The sequence below is a fragment of the Carcharodon carcharias genome, chromosome 15 (genome assembly GCF_017639515.1).
Source record: "Carcharodon carcharias isolate sCarCar2 chromosome 15, sCarCar2.pri, whole genome shotgun sequence".
In the NCBI taxonomy this organism is placed as follows: Eukaryota; Metazoa; Chordata; class Chondrichthyes; order Lamniformes; family Lamnidae; genus Carcharodon; species Carcharodon carcharias.
Genome location: NC_054481.1, coordinates 106,573,765 through 106,590,722, shown reverse-complemented (window position 1 = coordinate 106,590,722; position 16,958 = coordinate 106,573,765). Strand labels below are relative to the sequence as shown.

General features: G+C 45.4%; 1 protein-coding gene across 9 annotated transcripts in view; it reads right to left on the bottom strand.

Annotated features, from left to right (window-relative positions):
- Positions 1 to 392: 392 nt before the first annotated feature.
- The window catches only part of nbl1 (NBL1, DAN family BMP antagonist), a 38,358-nt gene continuing 21,792 nt past the window's right edge, over positions 393 to 16,958 (bottom strand). For 8 of the 9 annotated variants that reach the window (XM_041206753.1, XM_041206748.1, XM_041206749.1 and 5 more), the window contains 3 exons: positions 4,947 to 5,132; positions 2,977 to 3,088; positions 393 to 2,350 (listed from right to left, as the gene is read on the bottom strand). In XM_041206753.1, the coding sequence (XP_041062687.1) occupies positions 2,120 to 2,350; positions 2,977 to 3,088; positions 4,947 to 5,128 (525 nt within the window). In that variant the 5' untranslated portion in view covers positions 5,129 to 5,132 and the 3' untranslated portion in view covers positions 393 to 2,119. Of the gene's footprint in view, positions 2,351 to 2,976; positions 3,089 to 4,946; positions 5,133 to 6,330; positions 6,390 to 16,958 lie in introns of those variants that run through there. The other variant, XM_041206751.1, reaches the window with a different exon arrangement.

Sequence of the window (16,958 nt, the reverse complement as noted above, 5' to 3'; positions counted from 1 at the left end):
GGCTGTGTCCATTCAGGAGTAACAGTAGGCAGGCTTCACTGAAACACTGGACCTCAGCATAATATTAACCAATATGGTCAGAAAATCAGCCAATAAAGTCAGACAGTGGGAAGCCACTACCACCATAGACTCAGGGCACAAGGTATCTGCTCGGGGAGGAAATTCTCAGCAGAATGGGGATGGGGACATCCTGGGGCAGAGGAAGCCTTAAGTTTCCTTGTGAGACCTGAAGGAGTGCTTCTCTCTGACCTTGGCTGCTTTCTCCGACAATTTTTTTTTTGAGCTTCATAATTTTTACTGCACAAATGTCTGACTTTTCTAAGTAGAAAATGGAAGTAGTGATAATTGAAGCTTGTAATTAAACTGCCTCCAGAAATGTGCAGAGAACATTGTAGAAACATTTTACTTTATTCACCATTCCTCCCTTATTCAGACCAGAGATTAAAATGGCACTTGATGTCGATGAAGCTCGATCTGTATATTTGTAATTGCAGTGGGCCAGATTGGAAAGGAGTTGGCAATTTCCACACTCCATTTCAACTGCCTGGTTGCTACCAGGTGAGTTAAATCTGACCCCTATAATCTCTGAATTTAATCTTACAGAGTCACAGAAGGGAATCAGATATAATCAATTAGAATAAATTCACACAGTTTATAAAAAGAAAAATACAAGTACAGAATAATGTTATAAAATCAGGTGAGAACTATTTACGCTCTTCCCTTGTTTCTTTCCACCCTCCCCCTTTCACTTCTGCCTTGAATTATCTGTTGTTTAGAAAAAGAATGATTCTCACTGGTTGCAATTCTATAAGCACTGGTCATTCTCTGGTATCTCAACCAGGCAGGTATTCTTCCCAGGAACCTGAGCAGTGACCATCAGCAGGCTGTTCCATCATGGGAGCGTCACAGCTAAGGACAATTCTGTCCTTACCTGACATTCGCATGTGCACTTTCCAGCAGGGGCCACTGAATAGTGGTCGGAAGCGGAAACCTGAAGCAACCTTTTCTCCTTTCCCTGGGTCAGATACTATGGGTAACCCACACCAGCCCAAACTACGATCAGCTAAATGACCGCAGAATCAGGACCAAAGCTGGAACATTTGTGATCTCTCTGCCCACACCACACAGACTTCGCCCAGAAAAAACAGAGGTTCAGTGTTTCACTGTGTTTCCAAACTCCCATCACATTTTCAGTGCTCCTTACATATCAAAAATACACATTCATTATACATAACTTTATCTTAATAACATTTGCATTTCCTTCTAAGTATTGTGTGGGTGTAGTGTTTTAATTTGTCTCTTGCTAACTCTTTCAGTGTCTGCCTCTGCCTGTCTGCTTGACTTATGTTTCTCTCTGTGCATTGTCTGTGTATGTGTGTGTGCACATGCATGTGTGTTATGTTTATGTACATGTGTGTATACGTGCATATTATGTTGTCCATTTGCATGTATGTGTGCATGTGTAAAAGTGCATGCATGCGTATGTGTGCATATGTATTGTGCGTGCATGTGTGTATGTGTGCGTGCATGCGTGTGTATGTGCGCCTGTGTGTGTTTGTGGTGCGTGCATGTGTCTGTCTCCCAATCTGTTTACCTATCCATTTGTGTGTGTCTCTCTCTTTCTGTGTGTCTCCCTTTTTGTCTGTCTGTTCCTGTGTTGTTTCTTCTCTCTCCTATATCTGAAAAGTCTTTAATGATCAGGAAATGAAATGAAAGGAAGATTTTGAAAAAAAAAAGTTTACAAGATTTATAAACCGTAATTTTATATACAAACAGTTATAAGTTTGAAATGGCTGCACACAGGGATCTCTGTGGTCTAAGAAAAACCAGACATACTAATTACAGACATTGTGAACCCAACACTGATCACCAAATTCTAATTATACTTTGCTGGATCTTGGTGAGGTATATATTAGTATTTGATTGGGATTCCTGCTTAATTTCTACAACAAATGACATTCTTTCTTAAAGACTTTCTCCTTAAATAAGTCTGCATGTGTTTTTTTTTTAAATTTTGTTATATTTTGATTTACTTTCTAGAGTTCAACAAATAAAACAAACTAAAATTTTATACCAAAACTTCATTTTTTTCTCTTCTTGTGTCAGAGTCTCTATTTCGCTACTCTTCTTCTCTGCCATGTTCAAGAGCAACTTGCTCGTCATGATGAACAATCTGAGGAGATCCAACCACCTCCGGGGGAGAGGCCTCTTCCTCATTTAGAATTACATTAAAAAGTCGGGAATCTTGGTGATGTTCCTTTCCACATGCCTGGCAGCTGCAGTGTACAATTTTCTCCACTAGTTTGTCCACCCTGGGCATTTCATCATTGCTGGGACATTCCAACATGACCTGGAATACAAACCATGAACATCTTCAATACAGCATTTCAAATTTTTAGGATTTTTTTTTTGGCTATTTAGGAACCCAGTTGAACAGCAGGAGTGCAGAAAGCGTGAACAAAGGAGGCAATGCAGTTTGCAATGACTCAGTATTCCCAAGCTTGGGCTTTAAAAGGCTGCAGATTGCAGGGGTTGGGAAAACTGAGGGAGGGTGGTGAGGAGTTCCACAGTTTTGATGTCCTGGGAAAGACTGAGGTTAGGGTAGGAGACAGTGTGATGAGTCTTTATTTCAGAACAATGAAACTGTAGGGGAAAGTGGAGTTGAAGCCCAAGATCAGCCATGATTGTATTGAACGGCAGAGCAGGCTCAAAGGGCCAAGTGATTGACTCCTGCTCCTGTTTCTTGTGCTCTTGTGAGGGAGGATGAGTGTACGGGATTGGGTATTTGGAGGAACAACAGAGGAAAAGGTCCGACCATAGTGATAGACAAAATTGAGAGAGATAAGAAAGAATGCAGTGCAGGAAATGTAACTGCATTGAGTTTGTGCTTTTTGACCAGGTAGGAGAGACTTAGAGGAAGGGTAGATTACATAGGAGGCTGCATGTAACCAGACTGGGAGACAAACAGTTACTTACAATTTCCCACATGGACTGTGCTGGCATGCAGGAGTCACAGTGAACGAGGGACTCGGTGGACTGTGGAAAAGTATTGGGCACACTGTAGCTGAAACACTGGCCAAGGCATGCTCTGAGGGAGGGAACAAAGCAGGGTATTTATTATATCACTCAGCTTGTTCTTATAAACAGGATATTTACTTTTTTGACTGCAGTAAAACTAGATCAATCCCATCATCTCATAATCAACAATTACTGTTCAATTAAACCTGGCAAGATGACATGAAGTTGTTCACACTTTTAATTTGTTTTTGCCCACTTCCCTCACACAGGAGATGATTCTTCACATGAGTCCAGATACACAGGATTGGCAAGATAATCAAGCATGTTACCTATAATATTTATCGAGTGAATGAGTCGCTCACAAATGCTACAGCAAAGTAAATAGACTACTAAGTGTCAGAACCTCAAAATGAAACAGGTGCCACAACCCTTTATATGAGCACCAGGTCCCCAAATTCCCTGTGAATGGTGTGAATTTCTAATTATGCCTTTTACAAGTTGCAGTTCTAGGAACACTGCAGCTCATCGCTGCGTCACTGGGTACTGTAGTACTCATTCACACCTCAAATAAGCCAAGAGAACAGAGGACCAGCCAGTTCTCACTATGTGCTCGGCCAGCTGAAGGGCAGATGCACCATATCTGTCAGCAGAGAATCAGCCAATTGAAAACTCATCAATGCCATCAAAGACCCAGCTGCTGAGTTCAACTACCAGACAGCCCAAGACTCCAAACCAGCAACACTGGGTTTAAGTGCTTTCCAGCCTCTCACCCCTTGCTGCCACCTGGCTGGGATATTTTGAGTCACTGCAGGAGCAGCTGAGATCTTTTTAAGGAAGAATGTGTCATTTTATTGCAGACTGACATGAGCAGCAGTTTTAAGATCAATGGCGAATCTCAGCATTATCACTCATCTATTTCCAGATCTCCACTTACTGAAGCCGAGTCAAATCCCTGGATGATACATGGCCTTTAATTCTTATAGAAAACCATCTCACAAAATTTAATTCTCTGTGTTGCTGTTCCAAAGCATATTAAAATAACAGCTGTTAGGAACAACAGAAAGCTATTAGTCCTAACAAGCTCTTTTGCACTTTCTGTCTTCATCCCTCTATCTCTCCTCTGCACAAATCCACCCAACTATCTCCTTAGGAATCATGCAAAGGCCTTAGAGTAGTTCCATGGGTCAAGGACATCAGTTACATGGGTAGATTGGAGGAGCCAGGGTTGTTCTCCTTAGTGCAGTGAAGGTTGAGAGGAGATATGATAGAGGTGTTCAAAATTATTAGGTGGTCTCGACAGAGCTGTTAGAGAAAGTCTTTTCCCATTGGTGGAAGGGTCTAGAAGAAGAGGACATCGATTTAAGGTGATTTCCAATAATTTTGATTTGGAATGCACCTCCTGAAAGGCTGGTGGAGGCAGATTAAATCATGGTTTTCAAAAGAGAATTAGATATGTATTTTAAAAGGAAAAATGCAGGGCTATGGGAATAGAGTGGGTTAGTGAAAGTAGCTGGATTGCTCTTGCCTTCTTCTGTGCTGTAAATATTCAATAATTAAATGAACTTATTTATACTGTCCACTTGGATGACCTTCCCTGGGAAGTTAGTCCTCAAATTGATGACACTTTGGATAATGAAGGTCATCCTAACTTGACTTCTTATCCCTAACTAAGGGTGATGAATGTACGGAATGAACTTCCAAGGAATGTAGCCGGTGTCTAACTGTATGCATAAGCTCTAGGGAGAGATGGATAAACAACTGGGGAAAAAGACTGTTATGGGGGTACAAGAGACATCATGGAATATGATATTTCCTAAACATTGTGTCCTGTCCAGATGGACTGCAATGATCTTTTCCAGCCTTCTACATTCTGAAATTTTTATTTAATTCAAAAGCTAGTCTGACATAGTGATTCTTTTTATACCTACCTGTTCTGGATGGACTTTGACTCACATCCAGTGTGGCCAACTATCTGGGTGATATTCTTTGCTTCACACCAGGCACTTTTATCAGGAAACAGTGCCAGTTTATTGATGGGAGGAGGTGCTGCAACAACTAGAGTTGGAAGCAGAACGCCCAACATGGACATCATAGTCAACTGCTCCACCATGGTCCTAGAGAGAAAAGAGGCCAATTAGCAATGAGTAGTCATCTCAAAGAATAGCTCAACCCATAGATGTATCTACCTGAAGAAGCAGGGAGGAGAATGAGATGTATGAACTCTCCCCCAACAGATTCATCTGTGAGGTACATCCTCTCTCTCCCTTCCAGCCTCCCCTCATTCCAGATCCATGAATTGGCCCAAATTTCTCCTGTTTGGTTTTCAGTGCCAGAGACACAACTGTGTATAAACAGGGTGAAAGTTCACCAAGAGGGAATTTCTCAGTACAAATGTGAAGTCATTTTTGTGAAGCAGAAAGATCAATGCATCTGGTGTGATCAGCTGCAGTTTCCAATATCACAGCTTCACTGTGCTGGAATAAAGGAGGTGGATTTGACCCAATTTAGTTCATTTCCACAATATCAACTACCTCTTTACACATGGAGTATATGTTTATGTTCGTCACATCAGTGCATTTCAGATGTCTGATTCATTTGGAATTATGCAATTTTCAAGAGTATCACAGCAGGTGGTCAAATAGATCAATGCATTTCACTTGCATTTCCCCCAACTTAGTCTACTGCATTCGTTGCTCCCAATGTGGTCTCCTCTACATTGGAGAGACCAAACGTAAACTGGGCGACCGCTTTGCAGAACACCTGCGGTCTGTCCGCAAGAATGACCCAAACCTCCCTGTCGCTTGCCATTTTAACACTCCACCCTGCTCTCTTGCCCACATGTCTGTCCTTGGCTTGCTGCATTGTTCCAGTGAAGTCCAACGCAAACTGGAGGAACAACACCTCATCTTCTGACTAGGCACTTTACAGCCTTCTGGACTGAATATTGAATTCAACAACTTTAGGTCGTGAGCTCCCTCCCCCATCCCCACCCCCTTTCTGTTTCCCCCTTCCTTTTTTTTCCAATAAATTATAAAGATTTTCCTTTTCCCACCTATTTCCATTATTTAAAAAAAAATTTAAAAAAAACCCCCACTAAAGCTATACCTTGAGTGCCCTACCATCCATTCTTAATTAGCACATTCGTTTAGATAATATCACCAACTTTAACTTTAACACCTATGTGTTCTATTGTACTATTGTTGTTGACATCTTTTGATGATCTGCTTCTATCACTGCTTGTTTGTCCCTACAACCACACCCCCCCCCTCCACCTCTCTCTCTCTCTATCTCTCCGCCCCCCCAAACACACACCTTAAACCAGCTTATATTTCAACTCTTTCTTGGACTCGAACTCAAGTTCTGTCGAAGGGTCATGAGGACTCGAAACGTCAACTCTTTTCTTCTCCGCCGATGCTGCCAGACCTGCTGAGTTTTTCCAGGTAATTCTGTTTTTGTTTTGGATTTCCAGCATCCGCAGTTTTTTTGTTTTTATATTTATTTATGGTCAAATAGATCGTTCAGGCTGATGACAATAAACACCCAAAATCATTCCCATAAGGACAATTTGATTGGGTTAAACTTCTTCTGGACCCATCTGCTTTGGGATTCAAAAAGGGACAGAATAAAATACAATATGATCACACCCACATCAATCTCATACCACACGAGATATATACTGCAGTAACATTAGCATTTAAATTACAACAGCAATAAGATAGTAATCTCTCCCTTTCTCACCCTATTGCAGTAGGGAGAAGACTTTGATTTGAGTATTATTGGATAATTCCTTCTTATTTTTCAAAGTTGCAAATGGTCACATTTAAAATGTATAATTTCTTAAGATCCTATTGAGCTTTTACAAAAAGAAAGCTAGTATGGTGACGGTGGACTTCCCAAAGCACTGACTCTGACCAAAGTGCTCTTTCCTCTACTCGTTCACCAATGCTAAATGGGTTTATCACAAAAGCATATGCAAAGAGTCTATAATAAGTTCACTCTTATTGAATCAATTTTTCAGGCTGTTAGCCCACTATTCTGTAGCATTCACATTTCAATGCAGCCCTTAGGATAGATACAGATCAGAATCACAGAATTGTTACAACGTAGAAGGAGGCCATTTGGCCCATCATGTCGGCACTGGCTCTCCAGATCAGCAATCACCTATTACCATTTTCCCGCGTTCTCCCCTTAACCCTGCACATTCTTCCTTTTTGGAAAACAGTCTAATTCCCTTTTGAATGCTTCAGTTGAACTTGCCTCCACCACACTCTCAGGCAGTGCATTCCAAACCCTAACCACTTGCTGCATAAAAACGTTCCTCTTCACATCACTTTTGCTTCTTTTACTAATTACTTTAAATCTGTGCCCTCTTGTTCCTGATACTTTCATGAGTGGGGACAGTTTTCTCCCTATCTACTCTGTCTAGGCCCCTCATGGTTTTCAATACCTCCATCAGATCTTCACCTAACTTTCTTTTCTCTTAGGATAACAATCCTAAATTCAGAAAAGCCATTTGGCCCATCTTTGCTCAGCCCTGCAGTCTCTGCCTCCTTTAAGTTGATGCAGAGTTTTCTCCCACTGGCGAGTGTTGGTCACTATGTGTGAAGAATAGCTTATCGGTCCTAAATTTTCAAGTTTGAACTTGGTCGTGTCTTGGAATTCTCTTTTACCATATAACCCAAGAGGAATTTTGGGGGATTTTTTTAAGGTGTTTAAATTAATTATTAATTTAAAACTAGCACTCCTAGGATCCGATTCCCTGAATAATGTCATGACGAAAATGTAAATTCTTCCCACACACCAAATCAGCTTGAGAAAGCGGAGCTTTGTTGAAAACATTCCAGTAGATGTTTACACGTGATTTGTTGGAATGGTCATGTTTATGTGAACTCAGCCAAGATTGGTTGTCTGAAATCTAGGCCCAGACTCAGGTTTAATTGGTAGGTCAGCAGGGTTAATCCCCAAGCACAGAGAGCTGGGAGAGGGTCAGGAGTCAAACCTTTGACTTCCTGTCAAGCCAAGAAAGGAAACATGGGCTCTTTGGAGGTGCGATAAGAAAATAAGACACAGAGTGTGGGCGCCTTACTTAAGAGTCAATAGGTTTCAGGAAAATTACTAGCCTTAAAAGTGTATTTCAGGATAATGTTACACATATCATTATTTTCTATCTTACAAAGTGCAGTGCGTAATAGTTAAATTTCATTATAAAAATTATTCTGTTCATATATTGCATGCAAAATAAATCAGCCTGATGATTTATAATGAGCCTCTTCCGCTAGAATGCAATTCGGTCTTTTTCAGGAGATGGGGAAGAGTATATGAGGGACAAATGTGAGATTACAACAATCACATAGTGTAGAATGTCATTGTTACAACCCCCCAGTCATGCTATTATTAGGCTAGATATTAGCCAGTAAAGGTAAACTTTCAATGATAAGGGGCGCATGGTCCGCTTACTGGTTGACCTTGATGCTGACTCTGAGACAATATCCAGTCCAGGCTGTGGCATAGTGGTATTGTCACTAGACTAGTATTCCAGAAGCTCAGGGTAATGCTCTGTGAACCAAGGTTTAAACCCCACCACAGCAGATGGTGAAATTTGAATTCAATAAAACTCTGGAGTTAATAGTCTGATGATGACCACGAAACCATTGCCAACTGTCGTAAAAACCCATCTGGTTCACTAATGTCCTTTAAGGAAGGAAATCTGCCATCCTTACCTGGTCTGGCCTACACAAGACTCCAGACCCACAGCAATGTGGTTGACTCTTAACTGCCCTCTGAACAAGGACAATTAGGGATGGACAATAAATGCTGGCCCATGGATAAGTTTTTTTAAAAAAAGACATGTTTAAAACAATCCCTAATCAAATTCTCAAGATTTAGTTGAACCTTAGTTGACCTAATCTGATCTACATTATTCTGTGCACCCACCTAATCGAAGTTCAACTGGGCTAGTAGGCTAATGAAATCCCAGCCTGCTACATTGTCCAGTCTGTGCACTGTTTCTGTTGGAGTCAATGTTTCTGGAGCATAGAATGGATTATGGGACATCCTTCACTTGCCCGTTACCACCCAAGGGCAATTTCTCAGAGTCTTCTCTAGCTTGCAAAGGCTGATAGGGTGAATTTTGAGACATGGCTGTCTCACCCCACCCACGATATAAAACAAAACATAATTGGTACCAGACTAACAATAACCAGCTGCACATTTTACTGGTCAAGCTCTCTGCTCAACAGATTTTCAAAGGCTGATTTTGCAAAAGAAAGAGCAGCGAATGGAAGTGGAACACGACAGATCATGAATCACTGCTCTTTTCTCCTTAGTGGTCCCATATCTGAATCTGCTTAATGTAATCGGCTAATTGGCACCTTGTGACTACCACCCTTTAAGGACAGAGGTCGTGCTGACATTCTCGGTCCCTCACAAGAAGCCAAGCTATTTTCTTCTCAAATCTCCGCATGGCTTACATTTTTTTCTCAATCTTTCTTTCTCCACGGTTACACATTGGACTAGATTTTGCAGCGGCAATGATCGCAAGATAGTCAGCGTTCGCAATCATTAGTCCATTGAGACTGACTGCAACTTTGTGAGTCTGCATGTGCCCAGAATAACACAGAACTCCAGAAGCTGCTGATAGTGGGTCCGCACTCTTCCATAGGATGCGTACTTGAAGCCCCCCCAGACTAAAGTCAGCAGGAAATCATAGAACTAGCAAAAACTTCCATTTTAGTCTCACTATGAAAATCCTTCAAACAGTTATATCTTATTGAATGAGTTTTTAACAGCATACTAAGTTAATAATTACTGCTGAACATCATAACTGGCTCTGAAAAGGTAATGTTATATTTGTGAAATGTCAAATTTCTCCTTCATTACACAAAAATTCCACATATTTTAAAATAATATTGTTAAAGTTTATGACATTTTATCATTTATTTTAATTACATCAGAATCATTTATTTTGCTCTGTGAAATATTTGAAATAAAGTGAAGGATTAAATGCTTTTAATTTCCAGGTTTGCTGTCTGTGAGAATACTTCAATGTAATTGTTTGCTTGCCCTGTTTGCTGACATCCATGCTGATGATGCCAGAAGATCCCTTTGACTTGATTTAAACTGCTATTGGGAAACGTGTAAAACATAACACAGAGATCCCTAGATCCTGGTAGGCAGCTTTCTTCAATTGGTGGCAAGTGCTGTTGCTTCACTGCTGACCTCAAAATGGTAAAGAAGTTAGGAAGCAGCAGTGAATTGAGCTAAGGAAACAAGTGACCATTAACCAAGGGAGGAAAAGAAGGCAGGAGGAATCAGTACAAGAAACTGGGTCCAGATGTGTTCAGTAGTGAAGCAGCTCTTGACACGTATGATGAAGACAAGGGCGGAGGCATGGGGATACACAATCAATAGGAAGAAACACCACATCATGCAGCAAGTATTATCCATGAGGAAAGAAAGACAGTAGACAGAGGAACAGGAAGTGGTAGTGGGGAATTTCAAAATTATTGAGAACACAACTTATTAAAGGCAACATTTATATTACATCATTAACATACTCTTGCAACCCTCAGTTATTCAAGCAGGCTAGTTGTATTTAAAAAGTGCTAACCTTACCTCATTATTACTGAATCAGATCAATCTGTCTACAATCAGTTGTATGCATGGTGAGCTGTTGCCAGACTGCATCCTCAAGTGTTGCATGTGGCCGCTGTCTTTCTTCAGTCTTAGTTATGTCAATTTGGGCAGTTATCAAGTGTAGGGATAGAGAGGCCATTGGACTTCACAGAAAGGTCAAGGGAGAATTGACACGGGATGCACTCAATGGCTGAGGGAGCACATCCAGGATTATCACACAGCACACAGATCATGACCCTGACTCTCACACAGCACACGGATCATGACCATGACTCTCACACAGCACACGGATCATGACCATGACTCTCACACAGCTCACGGATCATGACCATGACTCTCACACAGCTCACGGATCATGACCATAACTCTCACACAGCTCACGGATCATGACCATGTCTCTCACACAGCACATGGATCATGACCATGACTCACACAGCACACGGATCATGACCATGGCTCTCACACAGCTCACACAGCATCACCATGTCTCTCACACAGCACACACAGCATCACCATGTCTCACACAGCAAACACAGCATCACCATGTCTCTCACACAGCACACGGATCATGACCATGGCTCTCACACAGCACACACAGCATCACCATGTCTCTCACACAGCAAACACAGCATCACCATGTCTCTCACACAGCACACAGAGCGTCACCATGACTCTCACACAACACACGGAGCGTCACCATGTCTCTCACACAACACACACAGCATCACCATGTCTCTCACACAACACACACAGCATCACCATGTCTCTCACACAGCAAACAAAGCATCACCATGTCTCTCACACAGCAAACAAAGCATCACCATGTCTCTCACACAACACACACAGCATCACCATTTCTCTCACACAGCATACACAGCATCACCATGTCTCTCACACAGCACACACAGCATCACCATGTCTCTCACACAGCACACGGAGCATCACCATGACTCTCACACAGCACACGGAGCATCATCATGTTTCTCACGCAGCACACGCACACATAGAATCACCATGTCTCTCACACAGCACATGGAGCATCACCATGACTCTCACACAGCACACACAGCATCACCAGGTCTCTCACACAGCACACACAGCATCACCAGGTCTCTCACACAGCACACACAGCATCACCAGGTCTCTCACACAGCACACACAGCATCACCAGGTCTCTCACACAGCACACACAGCATCACCAGGTCTCTCACACAGCACACAGAGCGTCACCATGACTCTCACACAACACACGGAGCGTCACCATGTCTCTCACACAACACACACAGCATCACCATGTCTCTCACACAGCACACGGAGCATCACCATGTCTCTCACACAGCAAACAAAGCATCACCATGTCTCTCACACAACACACACAGCATCACCATTTCTCTCACACAGCATACACAGCATCACCATGTCTCTCACACAGCACACACAGCATCACCATGTCTCTCACACAGCACACGGAGCATCACCATGACTCTCACACAGCACACGGAGCATCATCATGTTTCTCACGCAGCACACGCACACATAGAATCACCATGTCTCTCACACAGCACATGGAGCATCACCATGTCTCTCACACAGCACATGGAGCATCACCAGGTCTCTCACACAGCACACACAGCATCACCAGGTCTCTCACACAGCACACACAGCATCACCAGGTCTCTCACACAGCACCCACAGCATCACCAGGTCTCTCACACAGCACACACAGCATCACCAGGTCTCTCACACAGCACACACAGCATCACCAGGTCTCTCACAGAGCACACACAGCATCACCAGGTCTCTCACACAGCACACACAGCATCACCAGGTCTCTCACACAGCACACACAGCATCACCAGGTCTCTCACACAGCACACACAGCATCACCAGGTCTCTCACACAGCACACACAGCATCACCAGGTCTCTCACACAGCACACACAGCATCACCAGGTCTCTCACACAGCACACACAGCATCACCAGGTCTCTCACACAGCACACACAGCATCACCAGGTCTCTCACACAGCACACACAGCATCACCAGGTCTCTCACACAGCACACACAGCATCACCAGGTCTCTCACACAGCACACACAGCATCACCAGGTCTCTCACACAGCACACGGAGCACTCAAAGCATCACCATGTCACTCACACAGCACACACAGCATCACCATGTCTCTCACACAGCACACGGAGCGTCACCATGACTCTCACACAACACACAGAGTGTCACCATGTCTCTCACACAACACACACAGCATCACCATGTCTCTCACACAACACACACAGCATCACCATGTCTCTCACACAGCACACACAGCATCACCATGTCTCTCACACAGCACACACAGCATCACCATGTCTCTCACACAGCAAACAAAGCATCACCATGTCTCTCACACAGCACACGGAGCATCACCATGACTCTCACACAGCACACACAGTATCACCATGACTCTCACACAGCACACACAGCATCACCATGACTCTCACACAGCACACACAGCATCACCATGACTCTCACACAGCACACACAGCATCACCATGACTCTCACACAGCACACACAGCATCATGTTTCTCACGCAGCACACACACACATAGAATCACCATGTCTCTCACACAGCACACGGAGCATCACCATGACTCTCACACAGCACACGGAGCATCACCAGACTCTCACGCAGCACACAGAGCATCACCAGATCTCTCACACAGCACACAGAGCATCACCAGGTCTCTCACACAGCACACACAGCATCACCAGGTCTCTCACACAGCACACACAGCATCACCAGGTCTCTCACACAGAACACACAGCATCACCAGGTCTCTCACACAGCACACACAGCATCACCAGGTCTCTCACACAGCACACACAGCATCACCAGGTCTCTCACACAGCACACGGAGCATCACTATGTCTCTCACACAACACACACAGCATCACCATGTCTCTCACACAGCACACGGAGCATCACCATGACTCTCAAACAGCACACACAGCATCACCATGTCTCTCACACAGCACACACAGCATCACCATGTCTCTCACACAGCACACACAGCATCACCATGACTCTCACACAGCACACACAGCATCACCATGACTCTCACACAGCACACACAGCATCATCATGTTTCTCACACAGCACACGGAGCATCATCATGTTTCTCACGCAGCACACGCACACATAGAATCACCATGTCTCTCACACAGCACACGGAGCATCACCATGACTCTCACACAGCACACAGAGCATCACCAGGTCTCTCACACAGCACACACAGCATCACCAGGTCTCTCACACAGCACACACAGCATCACCAGGTCTCTCACACAGCACACACAGCATCACCAGGTCTCTCACACAGCACACACAGCATCACCAGGTCTCTCACACAGCACACACAGCATCACCAGGTCTCTCACACAGCACACACAGCATCACCAGGTCTCTCACACAGCATCACCAGGTCTCTCACACAGCATCACCAGGTCTCTCACACAGCATCACCAGGTCTCTCACACAGCATCACCAGGTCTCTCACAGCACCAGGCTCACACAGCATCACCAGGTCTCTCACACAGCACACACAGCATCACCAGGTCTCTCACACAGCACACACAGCATCACCATGTCTCTCACACAGCACACGGAGCACTCAAAGCATCACTAGGTCTCTCACACAGCACACACAGCATCACCAGGTCTCTCACACAGCACACACAGCATCACCAGGTCTCTCACACAGCACACACAGCATCACCAGGTCTCTCACACAGCATCACCAGGTCTCTCACACAGCACACACAGCATCACCAGGTCTCTCACACAGCACACACAGCATCACCAGGTCTCTCACACAGCACACACAGCATCACCAGGTCTCTCACACAGCACACACAGCATCACCAGGTCTCTCACACAGCACACACAGCATCACCAGGTCTCTCACACAGCACACACAGCATCACCAGGTCTCTCACACAGCACACACAGCATCACCAGGTCTCTCACACAGCACCACCAGGTCTCTCACACAGCACCACCAGGTCTCTCACACAGCACCACCAGGTCTCTCACACAGCACCACCAGGTCTCTCACACAGCACCACCAGGTCTCTCACACAGCACCACCAGGTCTCTCACACAGCACCACCAGGTCTCTCACACAGCACCACCAGGTCTCTCACACAGCACCACCAGGTCTCTCACACAGCACCACCAGGTCTCTCACACAGCACCACCAGGTCTCTCACACAGCATCACCAGGTCTCTCACACAGCATCACCAGGTCTCTCACACAGCATCACCAGGTCTCTCACACAGCATCACCAGGTCTCTCACACAGCATCACCAGGTCTCTCACACAGCATCACCAGGTCTCTCACACAGCATCACCAGGTCTCTCACACAGCATCACCAGGTCTCTCACACAGCACACACAGCATCACCAGGTCTCTCACACAGCATCACCAGGTCTCTCACACAGCACACGGAGCACTCAAAGCATCACCATGTCTCTCACACAGCACACATAGCATCACCATGTCTCTCACACAGCACACGGAGCACTCAAAGCATCACCATGTCTCTCACACAGCACACACAGCATCACCATGTCTCTCACACAGCACACACAGCATCACCAGGTCTCTCACACAGCACACACAGCATCACCAGGTCTCTCACACAGCACACACAGCATCACCAGGTCTCTCACACAGCATCACCAGGTCTCTCACACAGCACACACAGCATCACCAGGTCTCTCACACAGCACACACAGCATCACCAGGTCTCTCACACAGCATCACCAGGTCTCTCACACAGCATCACCAGGTCTCTCACACAGCATCACCAGGTCTCTCACACAGCACACACAGCATCACCAGGTCTCTCACACAGCACACACAGCATCACCAGGTCTCTCACACAGCACACACAGCATCACCAGGTCTCTCACACAGCACCACCAGGTCTCTCACACAGCACCACCAGGTCTCTCACACAGCACCACCAGGTCTCTCACACAGCACCACCAGGTCTCTCACACAGCACCACCAGGTCTCTCACACAGCACCACCAGGTCTCTCACACAGCACCACCAGGTCTCTCACACAGCATCACCAGGTCTCTCACACAGCATCACCAGGTCTCTCACACAGCATCACCAGGTCTCTCACACAGCACACACAGCATCACCAGGTCTCTCACACAGCACACACAGCATCACCAGGTCTCTCACACAGCACACACAGCATCACCAGGTCTCTCACACAGCACACACAGCATCACCAGGTCTCTCACACAGCATCACCAGGTCTCTCACACAGCACACACAGCATCACCAGGTCTCTCACACAGCACACACAGCATCACCAGGTCTCTCACACAGCATCACCAGGTCTCTCACACAGCATCACCAGGTCTCTCACACAGCATCACCAGGTCTCTCACACAGCACACACAGCATCACCAGGTCTCTCACACAGCACACACAGCATCACCAGGTCTCTCACACAGCACACACAGCATCACCAGGTCTCTCACACAGCACACACAGCATCACCAGGTCTCTCACACAGCACACACAGCATCACCAGGTCTCACACAGCACCACCAGGTCTCTCACACAGCACCACCAGGTCTCTCACACAGCACCACCAGGTCTCTCACACAGCACCACCAGGTCTCTCACACAGCACCACCAGGTCTCTCACACAGCATCACCAGGTCTCTCACACAGCATCACCAGGTCTCTCACACAGCATCACCAGGTCTCTCACACAGCATCACCAGGTCTCTCACACAGCATCACCAGGTCTCTCACACAGCATCACCAGGTCTCTCACACAGCACACACAGCATCACCAGGTCTCTCACACAGCACACACAGCATCACCAGGTCTCTCACACAGCACACGGAGCACTCAAAGCATCACCATGTCTCTCACACAGCACACATAGCATCACCATGTCTCTCACACAGCACACGGAGCACTCAAAGCATCACCATGTCTCTCACACAGCACACACAGCATCACCATGTCTCTCAAACAGCACACAAAGCATCACCATGTCTCTCAAACAGCACACAAAGCATCACCATGTCTCTCACACAGCACACGGAGCATCATCATGTCTCTCACACAGCACACACAGCATCACCATGTCTCTCAAACAGCACACAAAGCATCACCATGTCTTTCACACAGCACACGGAGCATCATCATGTCTCTCACACAGCACACACAGCATCACCATGTCTCTTAGACAGCACATGGAGCATCACCAT